Source organism: Misgurnus anguillicaudatus, chromosome 9 (assembly GCF_027580225.2).
Source record: "Misgurnus anguillicaudatus chromosome 9, ASM2758022v2, whole genome shotgun sequence".
Lineage (NCBI taxonomy): Eukaryota > Metazoa > Chordata > Actinopteri > Cypriniformes > Cobitidae > Misgurnus > Misgurnus anguillicaudatus.
Genome location: NC_073345.2, coordinates 10968570 through 10984637, shown reverse-complemented (window position 1 = coordinate 10984637; position 16068 = coordinate 10968570). Strand labels below are relative to the sequence as shown.

Genomic DNA, 16068 nt, shown 5'->3' with positions numbered 1-16068 from the left:
ACAAGTTGAAATTGCTTAACTCAAAGCAATACTCCAGAAAATACTTTTTATGGGGTTTAAAGTCAGAAGTTGATTCCTGATCCCTGTTTTCTACAATTATAAAGCTTGAAAGAGCAAGGACATTTACTAAAATATCTCCAAATGTGCTCGTCTGAAAGAGGATGGAAATATGTATCTCGGATTGCTTGAAGATGAGTAAATCATGGTTATTTTGATATTTGGCTAAAGTATGTATTTAATCTAATATACACTCACCTTAAGAACACCAGTTCAACTTCGCGTTAATGCAATCATCTAATCAACCAATCACATGGCTGTTGCTTCAATGATTTAGGGGTGTGGTCCTGGTCAATCTCCTGAACTCCAAACTGAATGTCAGAATGGGAAAGAAAGGCGATTTAAGCAATTTTGAGCGTGGCATGGTTGTTGGTGCCAGACTGGCCGGTCTGAGTATTTCACAGTCTGCTCAGTTACTGGGATTTTCACGCACAACCATTTCTAGGGTTTACAAAGAATGCTGTGAAAAGGGAAAAACATCCAGTATGTGGCAGTCCTGTGGGCAAAAATGCCATGTTGATTGTAGAGGTCAGAGGAGATTGAGCCGACTGATTCAAGCTGATAGAAGAGCAACTTTGACTGAAATAACCACTCGTTACAACCAAAGTATGAAGCAAAGCATTTGTGAAGCCACAACGCGCACAACCTTGAGGCGGATGGGCTCCAACAGCAGAAGACCCCACCGGGTACCACTCATCTCCACTACAAATAGGAAAAAGAGGCTACAATTTGCACGAGCTCACCAAAATTGGACAGTTGAAGACTGAAAAAATGTTGCCTGGTCTGATGAGTCTCGATTTCTGTTGAGACATTCAGATGGTAGAGTCAGAATTTGGCGTAAACAGAATGAGAACATTGATCCATCATGCCTTGTTACCACTGTGCAGGCTGCTGGTGGTGGTGTAGGGGATGTTTTCTTGGCACACTTTAGGCCCCTTAGTGCCAATTGGGCATTGATTAAATGCCACGGCCTACCTGAGCATTGTTTCTGACCATATCCATCCCTTTATGGCCACCATGTACCCATCCTCTGATGGCTACTTCCAGCAGGATAATGCACCATGTCACAAAGCTCGAATCATTTCAAATTGGTTGCCTGAACATGACAATGAGTTCATTGTACTAAAATGGCCCCCACAGTCACCAGATCTCAACCCAATAGAGCATCTTTGGGATGTGGTGGAACGGGAGCTTCTTGCCCTGGATGTGCATCCCACAAATCTCCATCAACTGCAAGATGCTATCCTATTAATATACCCAACATTTCTAAAGAATGCTTTCAGCACCTTGTTAAATCAATGCCACGTAGAATTAAGGCAGTTCTGAAGGCGAAAGGGGGTCAAACACAGTATTAGTATGGTGTTCCTAATAATCCTTTAGGTGAGTGTACAACTTTTATACAATACAATAGGCCAATACAACACAACTTTTATCCAGACTTAGTGTAGATACAAATTAATAGTGTAATTTAAAATTACTTGCACAATCAATTTGATTAAACTTAAAAATAAGAACTGCCTGTTTTACAGTGCACCAACAACAAAATTTTGCTCTTTTTTTTATTGTAATGGCATTTTTGAAAAGGGGACACTGTTATAATATAGTAATCAAGGTGGCACTACTAGTAAGTACCAGTATTTTGTTAATAATGTACACTGTAAGTGCACACACTGAAAAATAAAAGTGAAACAAAAACTACAATAAGTATTTTTCAATTACGAAAATTATCAATATTCAATACGATTTGGGTACGCTTCCCTGAAATGCTGTCTATGTAGGTTGCTGTTTATGTAGGTTACTCACTACAATTTAAGACACAGCCACGGTTGAAAACCACTCCGTTCATCTCCTGTGACTTCCCGTGAGACATTTGATCCAAGAGAGGAGTGTCTTTAGTGAAGACCGCCTCTTCGTGTTTTACACACCTCCTCTGTGAGAGACTTCAGGAGTTCGGTTTCGGTGCGCACGTTGAAATAACACCTCTGCTAACTTCACGTCTATTTCTATACCCATGTTAGTTACTCTTTAGTTGTCTACCGCAAAAATGACTCTTCCCTACAGCCAAACCGTAACTACTCTCAAAAGGGTCACCGTCGCGGAACCGACGTCACCAACTTTTATCCCGACTTCTCCGGTCGGTATAAACGATGGCACTACGACTTACCGAACGGTAAATATTAGCGGAGGTCAGATGCAGCCGGTCGGGATAAACGATGGCACGACGACTTACCGAACGGTAAACATTGCCGGAGGTCAACTCCAGCCGATCCAGTACATAAACAGCGGGATGGACGGGACCATGATGTACGGGGGCACGCGTTACCTGGTGCCCGTACAGCAGCGCCAGGAGTCTGTCATGCTCGTGAGTCAGGCGCCGCGCATCGCGTACGTACAAAGCGTGCAGCCGGTGACCGTCGAGACTGACATCTACAGACAAGAAGTGAGTATTTATTTGCAATTGTGTGGAATAACACTTTTTACGTGTTATTATGTTTCATCTACGATTTTGTTGTAAACTTTATGTTTACATTTTATTACAAAGCAAATCCTTTACACGTTTCCCTTCGTAATATTTGTTTTGTATAAAATATATAAATAAATACTACAGCAATAACATTGTAATAATGGCAGTTTGTTATTCGCTATTCATCTAATTCATTTGTTTTGCACAATAAGATTACCAATGTAATGTAAATTATGCCCCACTTTATGCAAGATTTTGTAATAAATGACAAACATAAATAAACACTTAATAGGTAATTATTTAATATGCATTTACTTATTAAGGTACATTATATATAATATATGACTAGGCTTATATGTGAAATATTTTCATCAAAATAAAAGGCCTGTTATGTTTCTATGTTGTGAGAAATGCCAAATATTCGATATATTAAAAGTTTACAATTTTTTATTTTTATTTATGGTTGGTTACATTACGTTTGTTATTGCTGATTATTTTGTGTTCCCCTTTCTCAATTCAGTCAATAAATGGACAATCTTCATCTGTCTCCAGCCCGGTCAAGAGCCCCGAACCCTTAGAGGTAACGCCGTCTAAAATGCACACACAGGCCGATTTGCACAGACTGACTCACACAGCAACATTTAAAGCTGAATACCGTTGCATGCATGTATAGGGTTAACACGGGACAACAAGCATACACACCCAAATCTATGTTTGACTTCATAAGGAATACTCTGAAAGACCACAAGCATTTTTTATCTGAGTGTTAAATTTATGAACCGTTGTCATGCTTCTGAAATGAGCTCATGAGCTTTTAACATAAGCCAAGGGTTAATGTGTGAGTCCGCATACGCGAACGTTACAGTAATTTATGAATCTGAGTGAAAGTGAAGTACCTGCAGGGTTTAGGGTGTGTCTAACAGAAAAATGGACTCAGTAATTCCCAGAGGAGATTGCGTGTTCACGCCCATTTTGATTTGGCCTGGCAATAGTTGCAATAATATTGTAAAAAAAGAAGTGTTGGAGGGAGTGCCCTTAAATGTCAACCGGGGTGTAGTTTCTGGTGATGACATAACTCCCCCCAATAATCAAAACTAGCTACAGTGAATAATGAAAACATACAGTTGACACTTCTTAAACCAAATCGACACGCTTGATCGCAACTGTTAACTTTCTTGTTAACAGGTGGTTAGGCTGGTGTACATTGGAAGTGCTTGTTTTTGTGTATTACCTAACAAGTATTAGATAACTACATTATTGCGGTTTCTGAGCACAACAGGGTACTTGTAAAGTATGTTGTAAGCAATGCCAATGTCAAGGGTTTGATTCCCAGGCAACACATGAATTGATAAATGTGTCTTGAATGCACTGCAAGTCACTTTGGATAAAGGATCTGTCTATATGTTAATGTCTGTCTTGGTTACAGTCTTGAAAAAAGATTTTGAATCAAAAAGACTTGCTTGGTACCTCTGCGTCTTTATTTGCAAACTAGTCTTCTGTTTATTTTGTAAATGCGTTAAACTCTGAGGGCCAATTTTCCACGAACAGAGCTTATCAGTGCTGTTGTCTCAAGATGCTTTTTTGTAATGAATGTTTGTAAAAACTCCTATATAATATAACTAAGGCCTAGTCCTGGATTAATCTAAACCGTGTCCGGGATTGAACTATGTAATGATCTATAGATCGATTTTCCAAATTAAGCTTTCTTTTAGTTTTAAGATGATACAGGCACTGCCAGTTTTCTCTGGGTTTAATGCATGGAGGTGTAACGTGAGTCATCAGACTTTGATACGGCCTCTCCTCAAGTTTGAAAAGGCAAGCAGAAATTTGGAGACCGTTGTCATTGAAGGGCTGTGTTTGTGGGCATGCTGCGACTGGAGCTGGGAGGACACGATCTAGAGTGGTTTGCGATAGGTGTAATTACATTGTTAAACGTTGATGTGATGTCATTATGATGTCATCGAGCTGCGGTAACTGAGATATGTTAATGCCAAAATGTATGATGGATGCCAGAATCTAGCTGCAGCATGCATTCGGGTTTAAAAATGGATAGACGTATAAAGCAGAAAGTACGAATTTAATGGGCCTTTTTGAGGTGTATTATGAAAGTAAGGATGGGATAATGTGGAAAATGAGAATAATTTATGTATGTTATGTATGTAAAGCAAATAATGTGAAGTATTGGCAAGCACAGACAGAATTTCATAAAGTACAGAATTTAAATGTATGTTAGCACTGAATCTCACTATTTAATCAATTATCAATAAATTCTGTGTCCTTGTTTATGAGCAATAATCTTATATAGACATTTAATCTTAGTTGTTATCACTTACTGATCTAATTACGCTTCAGTGAGTAAAGCACAACAGCAGTGCATTGTACAGTACAGTACAGTACAGTATACATACTCATTAGTATATCCTGTTACATGCTTAGATAATAAATGTAAATAGACATGTGGATCTTAGACTCATGATCTAAATTTACCTCAGGTTTAACTTTGACACTGTGGTTGACAGGCACTTGAGACATTGTAGAGATATTTATCAAAACAGTGTCAAATATGCGTGTGAGTTTAAGCAGTTCTGTGTTATTGAAACACATAAGGGAGACCAGGGTTTGTTGAATATAGCGTAATTTCTGAATTATAATAGGATGCATCATTAAAATGCACCCTAAAGGTGCCAAAGAATGCATTAATACAATAGGTAAATTGTTCTCTGACTTTATTAAGTGCAAAAATTATTCAGAGACTGTTTTACATGTCCATTTACAACCCTACACTGTAAAAAAAAAATTCGTAGAAATTGCAGCTGGGTTGCCGGTAACTTACCGTAGATTTAAATTAGTTATTTACTGGCAAAATTTTGTTCAAAGTTAAATGAACATTAAACATTTACAAGTCTTTGTCTTTACAGAGTAAAACTAAAAAAACAGCATCAAGCAAAACATTCTGGGAAACAAAATCTGAAGCAAAAAAACTTAAAAAGGTTGATGATGATTTCTGGTTCCCAGAATGCTTTGCGTGGGGCTGTTATTGTATAGTTTTATTCTGTAAAGATAAAGACTTGCTAATATTTAAAATGTATTTAACTTTGAACAAACTCTTGCCAGTAAATAACATACATTTAAATCTACGGTAAATTACTGGCAACCCACCTGCAATAACATTGTAATTTCTACTGAATTTTTTTACAGTGTAAAATTTGCCCTCAGACTGAAATGGTCTATTATTACCTAATTTGGAACCGTCGTGAATTATAATGTTGAGCTCTGCTGAGCATATAGCATTAACTAGCATATAGCGCCACTAACTCAGCAGTCACAACTTTGTTTTTAACATTGTACACTGTACAAAAAAATCGTAGAAATTGCAGCTGGGTTGTCGGTAATTTACCGTAGATTTAAATTTATGTTATTTACTGGCAAGAGTTCTTTCAAAGCTAAATAAATTCTAAACATCAACAAGTCTTTATCTTTACAGAATAAAACCATACAACAACAGGCTCATGCAAAGCATTCTGGGAACCAGAAATCATCATCAACCTTTTTGTGTTTTTGCTTCAGATTTTGTTTCCCAGAATGTTTTGCCTGATGTTGTTATTTTAGTTTAACTCTGTAAAGACAAAGACTTGTCAATGTTTAATGTTTATTTAACTTTTAACAAAATGTTGCCAGTAAATAACATACATTTAAATCTACGGTAAATTACCGGCAACCCAGCTGCAATAACACTGTAATTTCTACGGATTTTTTTTTACAGTGATAACAACATTGTAATTAATTTATTGTGTAATTGGGGGCGTACATACCTACTGTAACGTCAGAGTCTGTGTTATGATGAGATTGGTCTGTTTTCCAGCGGTCTTCATGCGCAAGGTTTACATAAAAAAACAAGGAAACAATCTCGGGTGGTGCGTAATATCAAATTCAATGGATTATACTAAGCTATGCTTAAAGGCGTACAGCCAGACCCGGAGATCAGCTGAATGGATTCCAAAACGGTAAAAATTAGCATATTTTCAAAAAATGTGAAGTGTCAATTAAAAGTAACCCAGATAATCTATATTTGACCCAACAATGGGTTAAAACAACCCAGCATTTTGGGTTGAAACAACCCAGCATACACTGTAAAAAATGTCTGTAGAAAGTACAGTATTAAGGGGTATTACTGGCAACTAGCTGCCAGTAACTTACTGTAGATTTTACATTTATGTTATTTACTGGCAACATTTTGTTCAAAGTTAAATGAACATGAAACATTTTTTGACTTTATCTTCTACAGTAAGTTACTGGCAACCAGCTGCAAAATTACAGCAAATTTTTTAGAGTGTAGGTTGAATTACAACCCACTACGTTGGGTTGGTCCCTTTTTGAACCAGTGTTGAGTTGAAAATAACCCAACTTTTGTCTGTGTATACTCCATATTTATAGTTGTTTGTACAACCAGCTATATATGATTAGTCCCTGTTTCTGTATAGTTTATGAAAAAACAAAAAAAATTAACAATACATCCCATGACCCAAATGAATGGCTTGAAATTATAATGTTTACCAACAATGACTATATGAGAGTTGGCGTCTGATTAAAGAGTGTTTCAGGATTAAAAACAAAAATCCTCAGCCCCTTCATTCCTTCAGTTGTTAAATCTCTCACTTTCTTTTGTAATCCTTTTCACCAGCTACCAGTAGCCAGAAAACCTTTCACTGTAGGGCAGAGTAATGACCTGCTGTTCTTACAGAGAAGCTTTTGGCTCACACATTGACCTATTTTCGCAGACAGTGAGGTATTGTGAACCAAGCAAGCAAGCACTAGCACAGAAAGGACATCCCAAAGGTTCACTGGATGAATATCTTAATACAATGTCTTCACATAAATCTCGGGATTCCCTTTTAAAAAGGGCAGATGGTTGCTCGGCTTTGTATTCAGTTTGTTGGTGTTTCAGAGTGATGGCTTAAAGACACAGTTCCTAATATTTCACGATAGATAGATAGATAGATAGATAGATAGATAGATAGATAGATAGATAGATAGATAGATAGATAGATAGATAGATAGATAGATAGATAGATAGATAGATAGATAGATAGATAGATAGATAGATAGATAGATAGATAGATGCATGAGTGCACATTTAGTTGACTTTTAATTAAAATTTTGTGACATGACCTTGTGTGCTGCCAGTCAAACTAAAAGTGCTTAGCTTTAATTTGCCTCTGCTTGCCGTATGCACTGCATGCCGTGACTTGTCAGACAAAAGTCACCAGTGTCCAAAGTACAGCTAATGTACATGAATGATTTCTTATCTGCCTGATCTCACATAAACACACCCAGATAGTCATGCAAAACTACATTCGTGCAATGTTGATTGTAAAAAAAAAGGCCAGCTGGGAAAAAATAGCTAGTTTGGTAATATGAGAAACATTCGCTTCTGTCCTTTGTTGTTGCAACTTCAAACCGGTTTCAGTTTGAAGTCCACACACCCAGTTCACACTGTCATTGGTGTTCGTTCTGCCACAGAATGTGTGGAATGTTCTCAAGGTCTGTCACACCTTAAAAAACACTTGTTTTTGTGGAAGTGCTCTCTGAACACACGAAATCATCTGCTGACACCTGCAAACTCCTGGGCAGGTTTTTCCTTCTCATAAAACCTTTACTGGCTTGCACATTTTAAAATTTTTCGCTAGATGCATGGGACCGAACAAGCCCATGCAATGATAAACCGCTTACTGTAGCTGAACTCGTAACAGCCTAATTCTACTAGGGCTGTCAAAAGATTAATCGTGAATCGTGAATTCAAAATAAAAGTTGTTTTTGCATAATATATGTGTGTGCTGTGTGTAATTATTTAGTATATTTAAATACACACAATATATATATTCATATTTTTTATATTATATATAAATGTAAAAAAAATACATAAAAAAACAAATCTTACATGTATTGTATTTATATGTACATAATAATTACACACAAATATATTATGAAAACACAAACTTTTATCTTGTATGCGATTAATTGTGAATAATCTTTTGAAAGCCCTAATTTCTACCAATGTAAACATCATGCAAACGAATACAGCTTGTGTACTATAAAGGCCGAAGTATAGTCCATTTTTTTATGTGTACGCAAGGGTACAGTGCTTGTGACACAATTTTCGTCATACGAAGAGTGTGGGTGTACTGTATGCGCACCGCCAGATTTTTGAAACCCTGCGTACATTGTACTCATATGTGCCTACAGGAAAATGTAGTATGTTGCCCAGGAGATGCATTGCATTTTGTCAATGCATATGCATTGAACGTCTGTGTACACGTACGAGTGAAATAAAGTATAATTTGCAAGGCTGTGCATTCGACCGTGCACGTACATTCGCGTAAAAAACAGACAGTGCATGTTTGTTACAAAAATAACCAAACAATAAGAAATATCTTATTTTAATGCTTGTTTTGTGAGGTTTATTTAAATAATTTTAAGTCATATTGAGGCCCCATGCTGTAAGTTGCATTGGATAAAACAATTTGGCAAATTGGTCATTGACAAAAACGGTTTTACAAGATGAGAAATTCAAAAATCTTTTTTTTTTAAACTTGTTTTAAAAGCACGCATCAGGTTTATTTCAATGCACATAGTGTATTTATGTTGGTTTTATGCAATAAAAATTACATTTGCACCATTTTTATGAAAGATAAGACTGAATGAACCTAAAAATGTCAAATGGTGTAACCGCCAATTGCGGCAAAGAATGAGAAATATTAAATATTTTAACACCTTGATGGCATGTAAGCGTAATCGTCATCATCAAAAAAAAAAAAAAAACATTTTAAAATATCACACACAATAACATTTTATCAATTATTACTAAATGTTAATACGTTTTTTAATATTTGTCTGAACATATGCTGAAAACTGCTTTTTTTTCTAAGTAATCTTTGACAAATGGTGTAAAAAAAACTTTTTTTTAATGAATATATTTATATTTAAAAAAAAATACTAGTTACACCAATTGACACCAGTTACACCACATTTTTGGAATTATCCCCCAAATATTCGTTCAAAATGAAATAAAACCAGAAATTTTAGACTTGGTCCTCAAAAAAGAGAATGTATGCAAGCATTTTGAAATTTTAACCCTTTTACATTAAATTTAACCATATGGAAATAATTAACATCACATCATTGACCCAAATGTACATTTTGGTAGTTGTTTATTTTTTGTAAAGTTTATGGTTCGTGTGTTACACCCTAGGGGCCATCTAGTGTTTTGCCAACAAAGATCCGGCATTCATAAGAATTTATAGCCTTTTAAAGACTCCTCAGCTGTGACATTGAGGTTTATCTAATTAAAACCTGTTGAGAATATCTTTTTATTACGATCATTAATTAAAGGTTGTGGGCTTAATGCCCAGTAAACACATAAAACATGTATAACTTGAATGCATTGTAAGTCGCTTTGGATAAAGCCTCTGTCAAATGCGAAAGCTTAAAGATTAGACGGATAAAACTTTTCAAGTTACGTTAATGATTTATAGTGATGTGGGCGTTACTCATATTTAAACCAAAGCTCTGGTCTTGTCCTCCGGTTTAAATCTGGATGAAACCACCTTGCAGCAACCCTCCTTGTCTGATTGGCTCTCACATATCATTGGAATCCAGTCTGACTGCTCCAACACACCTCCAGCTCTGAAACTTCAGCGCACGACTTACAAAACTGTTGTCTTGCTTCAATGCAGCGCCATCAATCAGTTTGAAACCTTAGAAAAACAATGCTAGAATGCAATGCCATCAATCAAATCGAAGCGTTAGATAAACACTGTTACTTAGGGACGCACCATTACAGACAGTTCAGCCAATGTGATAACCATTAATTATTTTTATTGCTATTAAAACTGCTTTCACACTACAACTCCAGACAGTCTATAATTTTACACGCTTAAAGTCACATATAAAAAAAAATATTTGCAGTTTAGAAAAAAAGCACTCTTAAAAATGAAGGTGCTTCACGATGCCATAGAAGAACATTTTCTCTCTAAATGGTTCTTAAAGCACCTTTAACATCTGACACACCTTTCTGTTTCACAAAACATCTTTTGGATGAAAAAAGGTTCTTTAGATTATACAAATGTATAAATAAATGGTTCTTTAACAAAACATTTATCTAACCAAAAAAGGTTTTTCTATGGCATCACTGTGAACCTTTCAATCACCTTTAATTTTTTTAAAGGTGCAGTGTGTAATTTTTAGAAGAATCTCTTGACAGAAATGCAATATAATATACAAAACTTTATGATCAGGGGTGTATAAAGACCTTTTTATAATGAGACGTTATGTTTTTATTACCTTAGAATGAGACGTTTTTATCTACGTACACCGAGGGTCCCCTTAATGGAAGTCGCCATTTTGTGCCGCCATATTTCTACAGAAGCCCTTAACGGACAAACTTTTTTTACTAAGTTGTCTCTGACGATGACATGTTTGTCCGGTGGCGGCTACTGTAGCTTCTCTATGTGTTTCAAAAGCAAGGGGTGAGCAGTGGACTGAGCAGTTGGTTGCAATTTGTAACCTCACCACTAGATGCCGCTAATATTTACACACTGCAGCTTTAAAGAGTGTATGTGACACAGTCTGTAAAAGCGGAGCTAAAGTTACATACATTTTCAATATAAAATCATTCTTCATAATGTAAAGAAAATTCTACAAAAATATAACCTTGATATGAAGCTCAGACTGTCTGACGCCGACTATAGGCGCTTGCCAGCTTTATTTATCTGAGCGATTTGGTTGCTATGATACTTTTTTGTTTTGTTTATCAGTTGTTAAACGATGCGGCGGTTGGTTGTTGTGATATTGTCCCACCCCTCCTCCACTGTGATTGGACGGCTGAGTGACATTGACGAGCTGGGCATTTTACCCAAATTTGTACGTTTTTCATCTCCCAGCCCTCAGAGAGGACAAAACTCGCTAGCTTTTTTGAAAAGTGTGACGAACAATTGGAAATATACGCCCGCTGCCGGCGTAAACGCTTTGGTGTGCACGCTACCTAACTGTGCGTTCACACTAGATGCGAATGAAGCGCATAAATCGTGCTATTCGCACGTAGTTGGAGGCTTGAACATTTTGAGTTAACTTGCTTCATTGGCGCGTGAAATTCGCGTCCTTCGCGCATGAAATGCAGACGCGAATACGTTCAGTATGCTGGCTTAGCTAGCTTGTGTATATATATATATACACAAGCTAGCTATATATAGCTCAAATTGAGTAAAGAGCATTTTTTACTTAGCAGATTGTCCGACCACCTGACGCACTTTCTTCCAAGCAAGATCCTTTTTATTCCTGTTTCTATATAAGTATGAAGACGCTTCGTACAGCTCCGGGTGTCCACATACAGTGATGATGATTTTGTTCTTCATATTTGTTTCGTACTTTTGCCTGAGCTAAGGCTGTCGAAATGATTAAATAATCGTTATATAGCAATTGTTTGACCTCATCGCAAGGATTTCAGATCACCGCAATGATCGCACATCTCTCTAAAAAACACAAGGGGAGCTGTAGCGCCTGTATAACGAGACCGTATCAAATTACTTTTAAATATGTGTTATGTGTATACATTTTTACTGCCAGGTAAACCTTGCAAAAGGTTTAATTTAAATAATCACAACAATGTGTGAAAATATTTCATAAACAAAAAAAAGTAGTAATCACGTCACTACTAGTGCAAGCTCCTGATTGGTTAACGCAGCATGAATATCTGCCAAAGTTTAACTTTCAAAGTTCAAAGTCACCTCATTCGTGCAAATTGTGCCGCAGGATGTCTTTGCATTGTTTTAACATGTTAATCACTCGTGCTTAATGCTTCATTCGTGTCTGGTGTGAACGCACCATAAGGGCTTTGGTTGCTACGATACTTCTGCTTTGTTTATCAGTCGTTGAACGATGTTCCGGTTTGTTGTGTGATATTTTTCCCATGAGAAGTGACATTGATGAGCTGAGCGTTTCACCCAAAGTTGAACATTTTTCAACTCTGGGTGCTGGCCACAAAATATACGCCTAACACGGGCACTTAGCACGAAAGAAAAACGACAGCTGTTGCACTTCCATTGGAAACAATAGGCTTTATGCCCAGCTGCACTACTTCCTGAACTTCAGCCAGCTCCTTGTTTCCTGTCTGCCATTATTGGACAAACTGATTAATCCAGGTGTGCCTGACCTCAGTAGTCACAACAACAATGGATTAATCAGTTTGTCCAATAATGGCAGACAGGAAACAAGGAGCTGGCTGAAATTCAGGAAGTAGTGCAGCTGGGCATAAAGCCTATTGAAAACATAAGCTGGCGTAAACACCTTGATGTACACCCCCCCTCCCACCCTTAATGAATTCTGCCAACAAAGCAGTATTTCTAAATGGCCTAAGGCCAGGATTAAGTGGTTAAGTAAAATTATTTGATGAACGTGTAATTCATGCCGAGAGCATTTGGTTAATATCATTATCTCATTTGTGATGGATGGAGGTGGCGTTTAGCAGCTTTTGCATCTGAGCGGTGTCAAAGATTAAAGTAAATGTGAAATCAGTGATTGAAATCAAACTTTGATGCTCCTAAACTCATAATAAGATTATGAGACTTTAGCCTGGATTCACAGAGACAGGGTCACATATTGGCTCCTAACAGTGGCCCAAACAGACTGAATATAAAAAATGAATATAAGCATTTTGGAAAATATTTTCTTGTAATTCTTAAAGTTTTTTTTTAAATAATATATCTTATGAAGAAAAATGTCTCTCTTTTGATATCTAAAATGCTTAATGTAATTGCTTGACCCTTTAATCTGTTTCAGTCATTATACAGAATGCCAATTCAGGATGGCTTAAAGAGTCTGACATGTAGTTTGTTTGCCGTTTAAAAAAAGCGTTGTCAGAGAAGTCAGTCAGTTGTATTATATCAGGTTTAATATGCGAAGGTGTGGCGTTTATCTTACTATTCATCAAGGTGTGGATCGGTTCATGTTTCCTGTAGTACGCATTACAGTCTTTATCTAGATTTTAACGCATGGTCACAAATTTAACCTTTAATTTTAAATAGAGAGAACAGAAATGATAGGCCTCTGGTGAAATGCTTTCTATCTTTGAACTAATATGCGGGCACTCCGTGTGCTGTTATGCAAGAGTCGCATGTTTTGCATGTGTCAAATGACAGCAGGTAATAATCACGTGGTTAATTTGTTTACTCTGTGGTTCTATACTAAACTGACTAAACGTGAAAATTCATCTCAAATTGCATTCAACAAACAAAAATAATCAATGTGAATTGTGAATTAGATTTGTGGCATAATATGGAGTCACGCAAGCACTTTTTGTGTTCCTCTTTCCAGTCAGAGACAACGGAGACCTCCAGCATCCATGAGGAGTACGTGGAGAGAAATGTGAAGAACACTCATATCAACACAGAGGTCGTCGAGGTGGACCAGGTGGAAAAGATGGACAACCGCTTCTTTGGCGAGCTTCTTGCTGAGGTCTACCGCAAGAACATTGACATTCACACCTGTATCTCCGATCATGTGTCCAAGATCCGTGGAAGGTGAATGCTTTTCTTTTTTGTTGATTTCGTGTCAGCTCTTGGTTGGAGTGTGTGTTAAGGCAACACCAAAGAGTTTTTTTTACCTTAAAATAACGTTTCCAAAAAAGTTTCAGTCGTTCATCCACTCGAAACACGGTGAATGTCACTTTCACATTTGCTTTGCAGCCCTTTATCGGCCAAAACCGCACTAAAGAAATTTCCAACCGTCGGGTCGTGGTCCTGTAGTTCGAGTGAAAACTACAAAAACGGCAGACCTACAATCCAATCAGAGCCAGCATTGCTGCAGTAGGCTAAATTATTTACGACAGTGGTAATGGACTATTCAGCTTCCAACCTGTAGGGGGAGCAAAGAGCAAAAACTCTTTAGTGTTGCTTTAAAGTACCCATATAAGGACTTCCACTGTACTTCCTGCACTAAAATTGCCCATAAAAGAAATTAAGCAAGGATTTTTCCATAACTTTTACGAAAACATTTTGAATTTTTCCAAAACGTGTACGAACCCTAGCGAATTGCAGACTGTTAATACTCTTTAAAGGCGGGGTGCATGATTTTTGAAAAACACTTTGGAAAAGGGAGTCGGGCCGAGTACCAAAAACACTTGTAGCCAATCAGCAGTAAGGGGAGTGTCTACTGACATCGTTGCCTGGGTTGCGTATGTGTGGGGCGGGTCTATCAAATGAAGGTCCAGATTCTATTGGGGTAGGGGCGTGTTTGTTAAGGTGATTTCAAATATCAACATTGGCTTTCAGAAATCATGCACCCCACCTTTATCTATATAATGCTTATTTAACACTATGTTTAGCATGAGGAATACAACTCTTAAACGGTGTTAATAAGTCAGAATGCATAAAAAATCTCCCCCCTACAGTACAGTAAAAAGTTGTAGCTGTTAACGTTAGTTTAAATGAACAAATGTATTGGCATTAATTAACATGAATACAGATTAATAAATGCTAAAAAAAACTATATTCCTTATTGATAGTGCGTGTTAGCTAATGCATAAATAAATACAACCTTATTGTAAAGGACATTTCACTTTTTGGTTTCCCCAGAGTACATATGTGAAGTTTTAGCTCAAAATACCCCACAAATAATTATAACATGTTAAAATGCCCATTTTGTAGGTGCCATTTTTCGGTGTGTCCCCTTAAATGCTAGCCTGGTCCAACCAGACTCTTGTACATTCATTTCATTTGTACAGAGAGTCTGGCCATGCTCCATTGCAAAGCGTTACTTCCGTTAAGGAGGGTCCTCTGTTGAAGTTTAAAACTATTGGATCTGCCCAGAGTCACTCAGGAAGGATCTGCCATATGCAATAGCTAACGTTTGGTCGTGATGTATGTCACGCACCGGCCGGAAACAACAAGTCCGAATGATCAGACCAACTAAACTTACCAAACCTGGTTCTTTCTCCGACTTTAACTTCTGTATATTCGGCAGTTTTGCAACAACGGAACAAATAGCTTTTCTCACGTCTTTCTCCGCTGCCATTACTGAACTACAACTCAAACTGACGCACGACCTCAACGTCATCGTTCTTGGCCACCCCCCTCTGTTCGCTGATTGGTCCTGCAGATTTTTGCAGGAGAAAACGAAACTCTACACAGCAGTCCCAGACGTTGTACTGAAGCGAAATGAAAATTAAGCGGAAGCACGTAGGAGGGCGGAGCCAGACTACTTAAATGCAAATGAGCCGGATGAAATGCAAACACTGATCGCCATAATGGTCGTTTGTTGAAATTATAACTCAGTTGTGCTGTCTATTATTTTTCTCTCTTTCTTTACTAAATGGCAATGCTGTGGTTGGATAGTGCAGATTCAGGGGCGGTACTATTATAATAAGATCCCCTTCTGACATCACAAGGGGAGGCAAATTTCACTGACCTATTTTTTCACATGCTTGCAGAGAGTGGTTTCCAAAACTAAGTTACTGGTTTGATCTTTTTCACATTTTCTAGGTTGATTGAAGCACT

At 37.3% G+C, this 16068-nt stretch overlaps 1 protein-coding gene across 1 annotated transcript in view; it reads left to right on the top strand.

Moving 5' to 3' along the window:
• The first annotated feature begins 1977 nt into the window (after positions 1-1977).
• The window catches only part of pof1b (POF1B actin binding protein), a 33661-nt gene continuing 19570 nt past the window's right edge, over positions 1978-16068 (top strand). Inside the window, exons 1-3 of the mRNA XM_055179620.2 lie at positions 1978-2497; positions 3042-3101; positions 13889-14094. Coding sequence (XP_055035595.2) covers positions 2102-2497; positions 3042-3101; positions 13889-14094 — 662 coding nt within the window. The 5' untranslated portion in view covers positions 1978-2101. The remainder of the gene's footprint in view (positions 2498-3041; positions 3102-13888; positions 14095-16068) is intronic.